General features: G+C 47.7%; 1 protein-coding gene across 2 annotated transcripts in view; it reads left to right on the forward strand.

Moving 5' to 3' along the window:
• PKD1 (polycystin 1, transient receptor potential channel interacting) overlaps positions 1-15,561 on the forward strand; it is a 140,689-nt gene that overhangs the window by 50,728 nt on the left and 74,400 nt on the right. For both annotated transcript variants that reach the window (XM_048866375.2, XM_048866376.2), the window contains exons 2-6: positions 5,257-5,328; positions 7,339-7,410; positions 9,260-9,429; positions 11,720-12,388; positions 13,199-13,382. In XM_048866375.2, coding sequence (XP_048722332.2) covers positions 5,257-5,328; positions 7,339-7,410; positions 9,260-9,429; positions 11,720-12,388; positions 13,199-13,382 — 1,167 coding nt within the window. The remainder of the gene's footprint in view (positions 1-5,256; positions 5,329-7,338; positions 7,411-9,259; positions 9,430-11,719; positions 12,389-13,198; positions 13,383-15,561) is intronic.

Genomic DNA, 15,561 nt, shown 5'->3' on the forward strand with positions numbered 1-15,561 from the left:
ATTGGTCGGTAGTTTCTTTCCTGGGAAGTTTCTTTTTATGCTGTAACCTTGTTTGGTTAAGAAGCAGCCCTTCCCATGCCGGTAAGGCATCAGATTATTTTCCATACATGTTGCAGAGGAAACAGTGGGAAAAGACAATCAGTCCTTCGGAAGTGCAGCTGGCAGAGAGTGACCTCCTTGTGCAGGTGGGGCTGCGGGTAATCTCTCCATTCTTCTCTCACCCATTATCACCTTCACCAGGAACCTCGCTGCTGTCACAGGCCTTGCACAGAAGAGATCTGGTGCTGCTTAAAGTCAGGGAGATTATTTTAATCTATTGTTGGCTCAGAGAAGCCATGGGATGACCAGCAGCCCGTGAGGGAATAATGTTTTGGCTTGTACGTGGATTGTGATGCCCTCTAGTGGTAGGACTACAGGGAGGATAAAAGCCTTACTGGCAGAGCTCGCTAAAGCAGCTATCTTTTAACTCAGGTGGTAAAAGCCTGGGGTTCTGGAGTCAAAGATGCTTGGACATGCTTGGATCTGTTGCCCGTGCTGCAATGTGAGAGGTATAATCAAGGACTATGAGGTGGCAGAGCTGTAATCCAGCACAGCGTTACGCTGTGCATGGTTGCTTATGCTGGGCAGTTTGTCTGGAACTGGCCCAGGTGCCCAATGGACTGTGGAGAGAAGCTTCTTTGGACTCCCTGCCCTTTCATGGGGCAGGCCAGGAGGAATCATCATTTCCAGTCTTGGTCCAGGGCAAGAGTGAATCTTAATAATCCTGGGGAGCCAGGGCTCTTCGGCTGTATTCCTTGGGCTGGCCACGGAATCACTGTGTGCTCTAGGTTTACTCTTTGACAAACAAGGAGAATGATACTCAACTACCTGAGGGAGGGGAGGTGTCTGTAGGGGCTCCGTTAATTAACGTTCACAGAGGAGGTGGAGGGCCTCAGCACTGAAATAGCATTGGAAGATGGATGGGCAGGAGCCACGTTGCTTTCCCAGAGTGAATCACTTCCCCTCAGGGGCCTGTCAGAGGCCTGAAAGAGCCTGAAGCAATGAACTGTGTGTGAGGAACACCAAAGGAGCCCTGAGCTGACACTAGGGTGTGGGGGATAATGGAGGGGAAGCCAGGAGTATAGTAAGGTTTGGGGCACAGTAGAGAGGAAGCCAGCTAAATCTGTCAGGTACATTAGGGGAGAACAGGAATGTCAGCAAGTATCATATGCCACCTGCAACCCCCACCTTGACAATGACGTTATCCACAAATCTGACAAGGCCGGGCAAGGCCATTGCCTCTCTGCATGATGCGGCCCAGGCAGCCCTCTGAATGGCCAGTCATTGACTCTGAAGGCGCGACTGTACGGCAACATGTCAGTTTGTAGTTTTGGGGAACAACGTGTGGGAGCTGTCAGGGCTGAAACACGATCTCCCTCTGCCCTGTGCCTGAGGTCCTGTCTGACAGCATAAACGGGACATTTCCAGACATCTCAAAGGAGAGAACTGAAAAAGAAGTACTCTAGCTGTCTCCTTGTTATTGCAAGGAAATTAATTACCCACTGTGTGTGCACCCCTCATAGAAGGTACACGGTGCTTGCTAAAGACTTGGCTTGCCGTCAAGCCCATCCTTTCACTGAAGGTATGTAGTGTTTATGCACAGAAATCCTTTAGAGCTTGGCTGTTTTCTCCTGTAGGTTACCTGGGGTCCAGTAGCAGCAAGTAGATAGGTGGGGGTCAGAGGGATATCCAATACTAGCAACGGTTTTGGCTAGAGGCCAAAGGGAAATCAACTAAATAGTCTAGGACTATTCTGGTGAAAGTGACTGAAGTGGCAGGCGGCCAATCTCTAGCTAACCAGCCTCACGTGGTTTCAGGAGAAGCTGAAGACATTTAACCATTTGAGTGCTAGGGGCCCAGGAGAGGAATGTATTTTGAAAGCATGTTTAAGGAACACGGTCAAGATAACAATCCTGTATTTAAAAAATATCATCCATCCCTGTGTTACAAGGGGTCGGGGAGGGGAGGGGCGCTTTAGGGTCCTACAAGCAAAAGGGTTTCAAAAATGTAAGTCACTTTCCACCACTGATGCTGGTTTTTTGTTTTGTTTTGCGGTTGTTGAATTGGTTGATTTTTTGGTGGTGGTGGTATTTTACTCATTATTGAAGCTGGTCACAGAATGCAAAAAAAAAGAGTTACCCCAAATTTTATTGGTAACATTAATTTCAGTTCAGAGGGATCGTCACAAGGCCTATATGCCGCTTAAGTCCCACTTAGCCCATAGGGCTGGCTGGCTGCACAAGGATGAATTTCACCCTCCCTGCATAATGGCAAGTTCAGTGAATGGGTGAGCTGTGCTCATCTTAGCATCATTTTGTTTATAGTCAGTTCCACATTTTCTCTGCCACAGCAGCACAACACAGCTGGGTCTGGGTTGTCAAAGTCTGTGTTTTATTGCACGTATCATGTTGTTAGATGTTTTTTCTTAAAGCTCCAGACTCTGGAGTCATGTGATTATGTGAGAACCTCTGCTTTCATTTTAAACGTTTTCAGCTCTCTTAGTTATGGAGAAAAGCAAGAACACTTGACCCCTAAAGACTCAAAAGCCAGGAGGCAAATGAAACCAAAAATATATATTTTTAAATGGCATCATATTTAAATCAATCTTTCAATTTTTGCAGGGGCCTGACTCGCAGTTTTTGAACATTTGAGATTGGCAGTACAAGGCCTCCAGCACTGAAGGGAGAAGGTTTAAATCCACCCAAAAGTCTTATTTTCATTTTTTTCAACTTCATGAAGCTATCTTTTTCGATCAGGTTTTGTAAAACTTTTTTGAAAGTATAGACTAAATTTATTCCCAAGCGATGCAAAAGCCCCCTTGTAACTATCTCTACCTGTCCTCAATGAATCAGATTGTGGTGCAATAATTATAGGTCGTGTGGGGATAGAGGTGCAAAGCAGAGACCCAAGAAAATAAACTAGAGAAATGAGACAGCATCTCCATGGGGAAGGGCTTAAACCTGTCTTGACTGGAGCAGCTGGGATCCAATTCCAAAACTCTCATCTTTTTTGCCTTGTGAGTAGGAGTCGTAAATGGTTTTGGAAGTAACTCTGATGTCTGGAAGTTAAACACCTCCTACACAGAGTGCAGCTCATGCATCTTTGTGAAAGTTTAGCAAAGGATGCTTCATTTTCTGCTATTATCTGGCTAGGCTGAGCAAAGGAAATGCATATTGATTTGACAAACATCTCTGTTGGCTTCTGCCTTTGTGCTTTTCTTAATTGTCATTTTGCAGCACTCATGTTCCCTTCAGAGGGCTGCTGGAAATTTCTTCTAAACGTGCTGTTAGCTTGGAGGAAAAATCCCCCAGAGAAAGTCCAGGTAAAGATACTGTAACTCCCCAAATAAATGCCCCTTCCCTGTTAGGCATTCCCGTCACTAATCTCCCAACAACCCCACATTCCTGTGGTTCCAGAACAGTTGTCTGTCTGCTATTTGACAGGTTTCAGAGTAACAGCCGTGTTAGTCTGTATTCGCAAAAAGAAAAGGAGTACTTGTGGCACCTTAGAGACTAACCAATTTATTTGAGCATGAGCTTTCGTGAGCTACAGCTCACTTCATCGGATGCATACCGTGGAAACCGCAGCAGACTTTATATACACACAGAGATCATGAAACAATACCTCCTCCCACCCCACTGTCCTGCTGGTAATAGCTTATCTAAAGTGATCATCAAGTTGGGCCATTTCCAGCACAAATCCAGGTTTTCTTACCCTCCACCCCCCCCACACACAAACTCACTCTCCTGCTGGTAATAGCTATTTGAGAGGATTGTTGAATTTTGGATTGTGATTTACCTTGTGTGTTTGGTTAAAAAAATATAGACCGAATTTAGGTGTCAGGTGAATGATCCATCCCGAGGATTAGACCTTGCCGAATGAAATCGGAGATGAGGCAGCAAAGGGAAATTGCAAGGAATACTCTAGGAAAGAATTCAGCATACAAAAAAAGAGGCTCTGATTTTTATTCTTTATCTGTCACCTCTGGAACTGAGGAGAACTTAGGAGAACTGCCTAGACCTGTCAGGGAAGTGCATGACACCTGAAAGGATCAGCCCATTGTGCCTATTCCAATCCCCTTTTCAACCTGCTGGTGTAGCTGGTTCAGCATTCAAACAGTTAGGAGAACCATTGTATTTACTGTTAGACAGCTATCTATGTTATTGGTATTATATTAGTATATTAAAGGGCCACAGTCAAGTATTTTAGGCTCCCAATTTAGGTTTTGTCCTGTGTTGCAAAACCTAATATAAATAGTAAATTGTCAGGGGGTGGAGATAGATGGCAGGAGAGAGTAAGGGGTTTTTTGCTAATTTTTTAGAGCGTAATTGCAAAGATTCTCTTCTTTTTTTTGCTTAACCTTTTTCTTGCTGGTGCAGTTCCCTAGCAGCACTGGGTGAGGGTGTAAGAAATGAGACTCATCAGGAACTGAAATGGAAACTGACTAGTTTATTTACTTTTAAATGTCACTTAGGTAGGACAGTGAAACAAAGGACATAAATTGAACAGTATAAATAGTGTAAAGTGAATGGGAGGGTGGAAACAGTTCCAGTTTGAATAAGGTGCAGGTTATTAGTAAGACAGGAAAGGGTTTAAAATGGTTATTTCCCCAGTGTTCCTTTATATAGAGTTCAATACGGCCCCTGAATTTACTTTAACAAAAAATATTTTCTTATTTCTCCTCTTCTAAGTTCTGCAGTCATTAAAAAAGAAAAAAGACGTTTGTACTGAAGTTGAATGCATCACTCCTGTCATTAGTTATCCGTTCTTTGGCACCGGCACCACTACATGAAGGTTCCACAGAAAATTCTATGTCTAACTCAATAACTACTTTGTCAAAATTATTCCTTAAAGTAATTTCTTTATGAGGCATATTTTAGACTTGGGTTTCAAACTGGTGCCTCAGAATTAGTAATAAATTTGTCATGCCTGTAATTATTTTACTTTAAAAATGTTATGGGGGTATTTTTCTGTGTAGTGATAGGCCTAATTCATATCGACACATAATGCAAAGCTTGGAGCAGCGGATGCTTTATAGCTGGGAAAGGTGTTATTTTTGGCTGGGAGGATTGTTCCGTTTTAATACACCAAGAACTTACTTTCTGTCTGGAATCTGGATGGAGTTTGGAGACTGTCTTTTCTAAGCCTTGATGGTGGAAGACAGACACAATGAATTTGCATGATAATAAGCTGCATTGCACTGTTCTCTTTCTCTAGGGATCTTTCCAATAACAAGATCACCATTTTAGATGTTCAGGCTTTTGAACATCTGACTTCCCTGGAAGAACTGTGAGTACATGTTACCTCTTTGTAGTCTTATGGCAAATTTAAGGCATATTTGAGCAATTATGTAAAAATCCCTTTTGGTGTCTGGCAAGCTACCCTTGTTCCATAACACTTGCTGTGATCTTCCTGGCCCTATATCCCCTATGCCCAGGGCTCAGATGCATCAAAAGCCCCTTTTTTGCTGTTTGATGCAAGCCTAATTTGTCCAGTACAGAATATTTGCACAGTGCATTTAACTTATGATCTAGTGAATTACTGATGAACTCTCCTGGCATTCAAGAGTTCGGATACAATTTGATTCAACCCAATGACCAGGCTCATCAATGGTAGAATGGTCAAGTATTGTAAATGGGGACATAATAAAGGACTAGCCCTGGGGATAGTGGTATCTCAGCATGTTGGTAAAGCGTTTTAGAACCTGGTGCCCAAATCCCGCTGAATTTCTTGGTCTTGGACACCTAGTGCCCTTAGACTGTTCTGAAAAGTCCAGCTGCCTTCTTCTTCCAAGTTGTCCTATCCACTGATGTCACGAAGACCGCGTGGTGAGGGAGACAACTGTGGCTTGTTAGCGAGCTCCCTGATTTGAATGCTGCTTAGGTCAAAAGTAACAGAGTTGTTATGAGCTGGTGGCTTTTCACTGGCAAAAGAGAAAGCGCTGGTGTCTCTCAGTCCAGTCCCTGCTAGGAGGTAGGTCCAAAAAAGCCAATTTGGCAGCCCCAGGAGAAAGACCAGGGTGGAGCAGCCCATGGAATAGGAGCTCCCCTTTTGCTCCTAGAAGTGGAGTTCCTCCCAGAGCATAGCTGAGATGAGCTGGTGAGGCCTGTGCCGAACCTGGTCTTTGGGTGAAGACAGGCTTCAGTCTCTAGGATGCCAAGCCAGCTCCTTTCAGCTGCACAAAGTCCGCATAGAAAAATAACAAGAAATAGACCCACGATAAGGAAACAGAGAGGTCTCATTGGACCAAAGAAAGGCCTAGGACAAGATGGTCAGCTTGCCTTGTCCCATCAACTGATGCTCTGTGCCTCGGTTTCCCCTCTTGCCCAGGGATCCTCCACAGGCCCTCCTAGTGCTCCACTGAAAAGCTAAAGGCCTCCCCCTTCCTGGGATAAATAAAAGTCCAACAGAAAGAGCCAAAACAAGCCCTGGCTCACAGCCCCCTCTGGACTCAGTAGCACTTTAGCCCCATCACAGGCTCAGCGAGTCCTTCAGCCCTTGGTGCAAGGCTCACACAGCTCTCCTCTTAGGAACTGCGGCTAGCAGCCCTGCACCCTTGTCTCAGGACCAGCAAAGGGTGTGGGAGTGTGTGTGTGTTGGGAGGGGAGGGGGCCCTTGTCACTCCCTTTCCCTCAGGCTCCAGCCCCAAGGTTCTCACTAGTGCATTGCTTCCAATTTCACCCATCTGCATCCCTATTTCCTGTGGGCTGCTTCAGAGCCTGTGTGGGCAGCCCTGCCTCAGGCCTCTCCCCGCACTCCCTCCAAAGCCCCTTGCACAGCTACCGTACACGGGAAGCAGAGCCTCCCCCGCCCCTGCCTCCAACAACCATACCCCAACTCCGAGCTCTCTCCTACTGGCAGCTGGTTGCCTCTTTTATAGCAGGTCTGGTTCCCCTGCTGAAGTCACATGACCTGACTGAGACCTGTGCTCCAGCTATAGACTGCCTCTCCCAAAAACTCAGCCTTAAAGAGGCCACGTCCCCTTAACAGATGTGCTGCCTAGGGCCCATAAGGGCCAACACCTTTTAACATCTGGTTGACTGACTTCTTCACTCCTGAGGCTCTGTTGGCTCCTAGAACCAGAAAGAGAAGGTGGGTTGAAGGGAGGACTTAGTACTTGGCCATTAATGACTGTACCTTTGTATGTAGCGTGCCCTTTGAAATGAAAAGTCCTAGAGCCGGGGCCCCAGCTATCCGAAGCTCAGGGTTGGATTTTCACCCTGTAAGAATGGCAGAAAATTATTTTTATAATTATGAATGCTTATTAAACTTTTCTTTCCCATTTTCCCTGTGTTACAGAGATATAAGCCACAACATGATTTCTACGTTAGAAGATGGAATATTTGATAATTTATTTAATTTAAGTTACATGTAAGTTCTTGTTCCTTAATCTTCAGCGCTCTGAATATGGCTCTTGTTTTCAGAATTCCCTTCCCCGGCTCCTGCTGAGTCTCAGCTCACTTAGGGTCTGTCTACGCTGCAATCAGAGGTGTGTCTGCGTGTAGACGTACTCGAGGGAGCTTTGATTTACCTAGCTCCAGGATGAATAGCAGTGAAGCGACAGCAGCATGAGTTAGCTGCTTGAACACATACCCAGGGTCCTACACCCCATACCGTTATGGCTTCACTGCTCTCATTATTCAAGGTAGCTAGTTCAAAGCTAGCTCGGTATGTCCGTCAGACTGACCGCCACAGTTGCGGTGTAGACGTACCCTGAGGCTACGTCTACACTGCCCCGCAGTTCGGTCTGGGAAGTTGTGAACAGCTGTGTGCACTGAAGCGCTGCACCGTAACTCCCCCGTGCGGATGCTGGGGCGCTAACGAAAAGGTTCCTAGTTCATGTGAATGTGGTTGTGTTTCAAGAGGACGATGTTAACACCAACTAGGAACCTTTTCGTTTGCACCTGCAGCATCCACGTGGGGAAGTTACATGGCAGCACTTTGGTGGGCAGCGCTGTTCTCACCCCCGCTCTCCCCGGGGGCAGGGTAGACGAGCCCTCAGGGAGTTTGCAAGAGCACAAGTGTTTTACTCACTTTAGCATTTTCAAAGCACATGACTCCAGGAGTGGCAAGGCTAAATCTCTGCTTGACTTCCTACTATGGGGCAGGGGCACTGACCTGGGACTCAGGGAACTGCCGTTTAGGCACCTTTTGAAAATGCTTTCGAAAATGTTTACCTGAAAGGAATAAACTCCAAAGGTGAAACTGACACAGTTACAGCCTCCCTCACTTGAAAGAATTGAAACAGACAAGAAGAGTAGAACTCCCATGCACCTTTTCCCAGTGTACTCTTCAAGAGGAACGTGCAAATGAGCAAGAATCACTTCCAGTTCTGCAGCTTCCCTCCTACAGAGCATTAGGACCATTGTTGACAGTAATAGTAATGCTGTCTAGAAGAGTCCTGCAGTGGGACTGGGGCCCGCAAGACCTGCTGCCGTAATAGCTGGAGCGAGATTAAAGAACAGCGGCACGACTAGCTAGCTTTTACATACATAAAACCCTCACTAGGAGCATGTGGGTCTTTGTCTTCTTCCAGTGGCCATGCCGCAGGTTGAGAGATCAGTACATTTGCTACAGGTACCAGCCAGGGGATTTAATTCTTTAGCTCAAGCAATAGAGGCTTGTGCTTTCAATGCAGGAGAACTGGGTTCAAACGCTGCGGGCAGCATGACTACCGTTGGTTGTGCAAACATTGTCCCACCTCTGCCCTTTTTGCCGCTGACTGCCAAGGGCTGTAATTCCGGCCAAACACACCTGCAGTTAATGATTCCATCTTTTCATTAAACCGCCACGTGACAAAACTGCCACTGGGTTTGCATTTCTTTTTTGATAGATCAATTTGATTCTCGTAGATGTTTTTTAATGACACTGTAAAAAATCTCCCTTAGCTACAGAGGTTGGTGCTGCAACCAACTGATGTTAGATGGCAGACTATTTTGAATATAGGATTATGGCTGTAATTTACTTCTAATTGCAACAATTATTTGTATTGTGAGAAGAAAGTGCTTGCAGTACTTGCCTAATTCTAGCCTTTAGAAAAATCATGTTAATTATTGCTTGATTCTCTATTCATTAACTCCCCTAGCGAGTCTTATGAGACGTTTCCTTGGAGTGGTGCAGATGGGAACAGAGGGATTTTTATGATGGTGTAATTAACACTTATCGGGTGGTTCCCATTGTCAAGTTAATGCATAATCTTTCTCTACTCTGTCTGTTCCAGAAACTTAAGTCTGAATCCATTTCTTTGTGACTGCAAACTTTCCTGGCTCCCCCGCTGGGTGGAAGAAAGAAAAGTTAACGTTAGTCGGCTGTTGGATACTAAATGCGCCCAGCCTCCGGAAGTGGCAAACCTTCCTCTTTTCAATGTTTCATTCACCAATGTTACTTGTGGTAAGGAAGGGGGATGGGCTATGATTTATGGTAAAGGTAAATCTAGTGGAAAAATTGAGATCAAAGAGACTGATACTCCTCTAAGGACTCTTCCATCCCTCGAGTCATCTCAGCTGGTTCTCATCTAGCCCACTCCGTAGCAGGGGCAAGTCATTCTCATCTGATGGCTCCTTGGTGAACCTCAGATAAGGTCCTGGTAGACTGGAATCCATATCAGTAATGGAGCTCCTCTGTTGTCTGTCTCAGCAGAGAGGCTAAGGATTGGATGGGCCAGGAAGCTGCTATCTTTTCACCCCTAGACGAGGTTCCTCCAAGCTACCTTAGAGGAACATTGGTGCAGCAGTGAGGGGGAATCTTGTGCTCCAGTTGCCCATGCCACACCTGTGGTGTGGACAAAGAGAGGGCTTCATTCTCCCAGCAGCCAGTGCCTTTCCCCAGCACTGTATACACAAGACGTTTTTTGCCTAGATATGCACTGCATTTCACCTTTCTTTTTATCTCCGCTTCTCTGCGCAGATCAGAGATCAGTGCCTGCCATGCTGGTGACTTTATTAACTGAGTCCCCATTCACTGAGAATAGGGCTGAGAGCAGTAAACTCATTACCCACAGGCCACCAAAGCAACTACCAGATGGTGGCCTCTGTGTTCTTTTTCCTTAGGCCCCAATTCATCAAAGCAAGTAAGCACGTGCTTAACGAGTTGAAATCCCTTTGAAGTCAATGGGACGTCAGCACATGCTGAGTAGGAATGGACTGCGTAAGCACTCTGCTGAATTAAGGCCTTAATCTGGACAATAAACTGTCCTCTAAGGTGTCCCAAAGAAGAAGTCCTGCCATGAGTGCAGGGACCGGACTAGATGACCTCTCGAGGTCCCTTCCAGTCTTACGATTCTATAGCCAACGCCTCTGCTCCTCAGGCATAGTGGAACTTCCTACCATAAGGAGCCAGGACTGGCAGGTGCTCAGATTCGGGGGTGAAGAGGGCAGAAGAAGAACTTGTATAGAACAGAATGGGTTTGGGAAATACCCTTGTAGTTGTAGCTGTGTTGGTCTCAGGATATTGGAGAGACAAGGTGGGTGAGGTAATAGCAGAGCTCTGGGTGCCTGGAAAGCTTGTTTCTCTCACCAACAGAATTTGGGCCAATAAAGTCACCTTGTCTCTCTCTGGGAAATACTGGCAGTTATTAATGGCTATTGCTGATCACATGTGGCCCCTGGGATGTAATTGGGCTGGTATTTTTAAAAAAGGTACTTTCCAAGCATCTATAATCATAACAAGAGTCTTTTCCCATGCATTTCTTAATAGGTAGCCTGGCTCAACGACTGTACTGGGGTTTCAGCGAGACCAGGGCAGGCAGATGGGATCGTTATGGGAAACCGACACGAGGACAGCAGTGTTGAGATGTTTTGGGAGCTATGTTGTAGCAACAGTCAGAAACAGACCAGTAAACATGCCTCAATTGCGTGGGCAGAATTGGACGCGAGGCAAGGAAATCCCAGCTGGGCTGAGGCTATGTACGCTGCAAAATCAGTGTGTGTCTGTGGCAGGGAAAAACCCCCACCCCACTTGGGCAGGTCAAGAGTTGGGGAACACAAGTAAATAAGTTACTGCCCTGGGAATGGGATCTGATGTGTGTGTCTGTGTTTGGTGTGTGTGCGTGCACCATGTGACTATGTGTGTGTACCCATGTGCCTGTAGGGTTATATCCTCTGCTTATCCACAGCACAAGTCTGGCATGGGCTAGGGAATCAGAAGCTTTACCGATATACTACCCCATTGGGGTGCCTGTGTGCACGCACCTCTGCTTGGCTGGGTTTGGGTGTGGGCTTATTGCTCAGATACCAGTGAAGTTAAGTGAATGACACCAGGCCCTGCAGAGAATTGGTGGCAGAACTAGGAAGAGAACCCACCTTCCATGTGCTAGCCACACTCACTCCTAAGCAGGGACTCAGGATCAGATCAGCTTCGTACTCTGTGGGAGTGGAACGTTCTCTAGGGTACTCTTTATTTACTGTGCCTTGCTGCTCCATAAATCTGTGCTGATGGCTGGATATTCTTGTCATCACCGCTACAAAGGGATTAGCAAACGCCACGGATGGATTAAAGGGTTCCCAAGCAAGACTGCAACAGGAAATGCTCAGAATAGAAACCCTCTGCTGTGTAGTCTTCCTGCAGCTCACGGCCTGGGGGAAGTCCATTTGCAGAGGTGTGGTGTCTAACTGAGAGTTCTAATGAGTTATGGCCTAGCGTGGTTGGTTTTCAACAGGCTTCTCTGTTCTTTCCCCTCTAGGAGCGCCTTACATAGCATGCTTGACGGACAACACCACAGGGGCAGCTGATTCAGTCATCCTCTTCTCATCCGTTCTTTCCGCAAACCTCAGCGAGGAGACCTGCAGTGCCCTCTGCTATGCTGACGCCCAGGAATACGGCGGCTTCAGCGACCAGGAGCAGTGTCTGTGCGGCGAGGTCCTTGAACCAAATTCTTCCTCCGGTTGTTTGCCGTTTTGCACTGAGGACTCTGCTAGGTGGTCCTGCGGCGGCCCTTCCCTCGTCCGCTCTGTCTTCCCAGCACGGCTGCATGCCTCTTTCACAGGTCCCCGCCGCCCCCATGGCCTTCACCACATGGTGGCCTTCAACGTCAGTATTCCAGTTGCTGCCAGCACTTTACAGTGGGACTTCGGGGACCGATCCGGGCTTCTCAACACTACCGAAAATGCAGTGCTCCATCAGTATGCCTTGCCCGGGCATTACAACGTCACCGTCACCCTCTCCGTGGGCGCCAGGGTCACCTCTGTGCAGACGGACGTCGAGGTGGTGGCTCCCCCAGAGCTGATAGACCTGCAGTGTCCTACCCTGGTCAGGACGAACGAAAGCCTGGACCTACAGATCAGGAACAGGGGCGGCACTGGCCTAGCAGCTGTGTATAGTATTACTGCAGAGAATGAAGAGCCAGGCAAAGGTGAGTCGAGTTTGGCTGATGAGGTGCCTGCTGAAGCTGGATTGGGCTGGACTGGGTGGAGGGAAGAATTACACTGAGAACTGGTTCCTCCAAAAATTCCTTCCTTTCAAGGCCCTGCCAGCACCGGGAGTGAAGGGCCCCTGTGACCGTTGCCCTGCATCTTTTGCACTTATACCTCACTGCCAATTGGAGTAAGATGTTCTGGCGGCATTTTGCACCCACGTTGCACTGGTGGAAAGGAGTGCACAAGACACAGGGCACTGGAGAACCAGGCCCACTCTGTCCAAATAGAGCGGGCATTCTCAGTACCCAGGGTTTCTTCCACTCCCCCAGCACCTTTTTAGTCATCTGGTCAATCTCACTAGGTGTGCCTTGGAGAACCCTTGTGCGGACATGCCCACCTACACTATAGTATCTGAGCACCTCAAGCTTCTTTTCGTCATTTCTCATATCCTTCCCTACCTCCTCTTTATTCACTTGTCTCTAAATTCCTCCTGCCTTAGTCATGTTTTCACATGCCCCAGATTATGTAACAACCTCCACCCACTACGGCCCACCCATGGGGTAAGAACCCACATCTCTCAGCACCAAATGCACAAGCCCCTGCTGCTGGAGCTAAGGGAGTAAGACAAAGGGCTGGTACTTCTAGCAGGTTCCTTATCCTCTATGTAGGCCAGCCACTAGAGGGGAACATGGTCACACGTGCTAAGCTGATATCTCACACTTGCATTGTGGGGTCTCGCTGGTGGGTCGGGCATCCACCTTCCAACATGTGTCCACCTCAGGGGCTTTTTCTTCTTTTTCATGCAGTGATTCACCCAATGTGCCCGTCAGATGGCCTGGTCTTCCCTGGCAACAATCACTGCTACCAACTGGTGGTAGAGAAGGCCCAGTGGCTGGAGGCCCAACAGCACTGCCAGGTCCATGGTGATGGAGAGCTGGCTTTTGTGAGCAGTCCTGAAATTAAGAGTTTCTTGGTCTCTCATGTCACCAGGTTAGTGAGTGCAGTAACGGCTGGGATTTGCTATGGGCAGGGTCGGCGCCTGGTGCATCTTCACGCCATTTTCATGGCACCCCACAGTCCAAGGGGCAACTGTGCTCTGCAGGGATCGGCAGCAGACAAAGAAAGGGGTGTTATGACCCCAATGTGAATTTACCTGTTGGCTGGGCATATCTGGCTCTGCTGATTAGCTCCCCATCCTTACTCCCTGGAGTAAGAGAAGATCCGGGAATCATAGAAGATCAGGGTTGGGACCTCAGGAGGTCATCTAGTCCAACCCCCTGCTCAAAGCAGGACCAACCCCAACTAAATCATCCCAGCCAGGGCTTTGTCAAGCCTGACCTTAAAAACATCTAAGGACGGAAATTCCACCACCTCCCTAGGTAACCCATTCCAGTGCTTCATCACCCTCCTAGTGAAATAGTGTTTCCTAATAGCCAACCTAGACCTTCCCCACTGCAACTTGAGACCATTACTCCTCGTTCTGTCATCTGCCACCACTGAGAACAGCCGAGCTCCATCCTCTTTGAATCCCCCCTTCAGGTAGTCGAAGGCTGCTATCAAATCCCCCCTCACTCTTCTATTCTGCAGACTAAATAACCCCAGTTCCCTCAGCCTCTCCTCGTAAGTCACATGCCCCACCCCCTAATCATTTTCTTTCCCCTCCACTGGACTCTCTCCAATTTGTCCACATCTCTTCTGTAGTGGGGGGACCAAAATTGGACACAACACTCCAGGTGTGGCCTCACCAGTGCCGAATAGAGGGGAATAATCACTTCCCTCAATCTGCTGGCAAAGCTCCAACTAATACAGCCCAATATGCCGTTGGCCTTCTTGGCAACGAGGGCACACTGCTGACTCATATCCAGCTTCTCGTCCACTGTAATCCCCAGGTCCTTTTCTGCAGAACGGCCGCTTAGCCAGTCAGTCCCCAGTCTGTAGCGGTGCATGGGATTCTTCCGTCCTAAGTGCAGGACTCTGCACTTGTCCTTGTTGAACCTCATCAGATTTCTTTTGGCCCAATCCTCCAATTTGTCTAGGTCACTATGGACCCTATCCCTATCCTCCCGCTTATCTACCTCTTCCCCCAGCTTAGTGTCATCTGTGAACTTGCTGAGGGTGCAATCCACGCCATCCTCTGGATCATTAATGAAGATGTTGAATAAAACCGGCCCCAGGACCGACCCCTGGGGCACTCCACTTGATACCGGCTGCCAACTAGACATCAAGCCATTGATCACTACCCGTTGAGTCTGACGATCTAGCCAGCTTTCTATCCATCTTATAGTCCATTCATCCAATCCATACTTTTTTAACTTGCTGGCAAGAATACTGTGGGAGACCGTATCAAAAGCTTTGCTAAAGTCAAGATATATCACATCCACCGCTTTCCACATATCCACAGAGCCAGTTATCGCATCATAGAAGGCAATCAGGTTGGTCAGGTATGACTTGCCTTGGTGAATCCATGTTGACTGTTCCTGATCACCTTCCTCTCCTCCAAGTGCTTCAAAATGGATTCCTTGAGGACCTGCTCCATGATTTTTCCAGGGACTGAGGTGAAGCTAACCAGTCTGTAGTTCCCCAGATTCTCCTTCTTCCCTTTTTTAAAGATGGGCAGTATCTAAAGATGGGAGAAGCAGTGCAATATGTCAGGGTTACTGCAACCATTCATCAGAAACCCAGCCTCCCAGGTCATGTATGCTTGGTGTCTGGGGATGGCAGAATATAGCTGCATCAGGGTTACTGCATCCAATGAGGAGAATGCCGAGGTCCCTGGACGTGTATGTCTGGGTGAAGGTGGAAGGGAGTCACTGACTGAATAGAAGGAAGGTAGTGGAATGAGCACAGCTGTACCGCAGCATCCCTGGCTGTGACCCTGGAATGACGACTGCGTTTGTCAGGAATTAAATCCCGCTAGAGAAGCATTTTATTCCAGTTTATTGCACATGAATTGTTTGAAAGAGACCTTGGAACCCCCAGACCCTGTCTGCATTCCATGGGCATTTGAGAACTCGGGTCCTTTTAGTGAGGATCCAAGCTTGCACTATGTTTCTAGCTAAAATTTCCCAGCTCCCCTACCTTTGGCACTGCCCTCCACCCCAGGCACGGCAGCAGGGCTCTGCATGTCCAGTTTGGCAAGCTGCGTCAGGAGTCCTGGTGACAGGAGCTA

This window comes from Caretta caretta, chromosome 10, assembly GCF_965140235.1.
Source record: "Caretta caretta isolate rCarCar2 chromosome 10, rCarCar1.hap1, whole genome shotgun sequence".
Taxonomy (NCBI): domain Eukaryota; kingdom Metazoa; phylum Chordata; order Testudines; family Cheloniidae; genus Caretta; species Caretta caretta.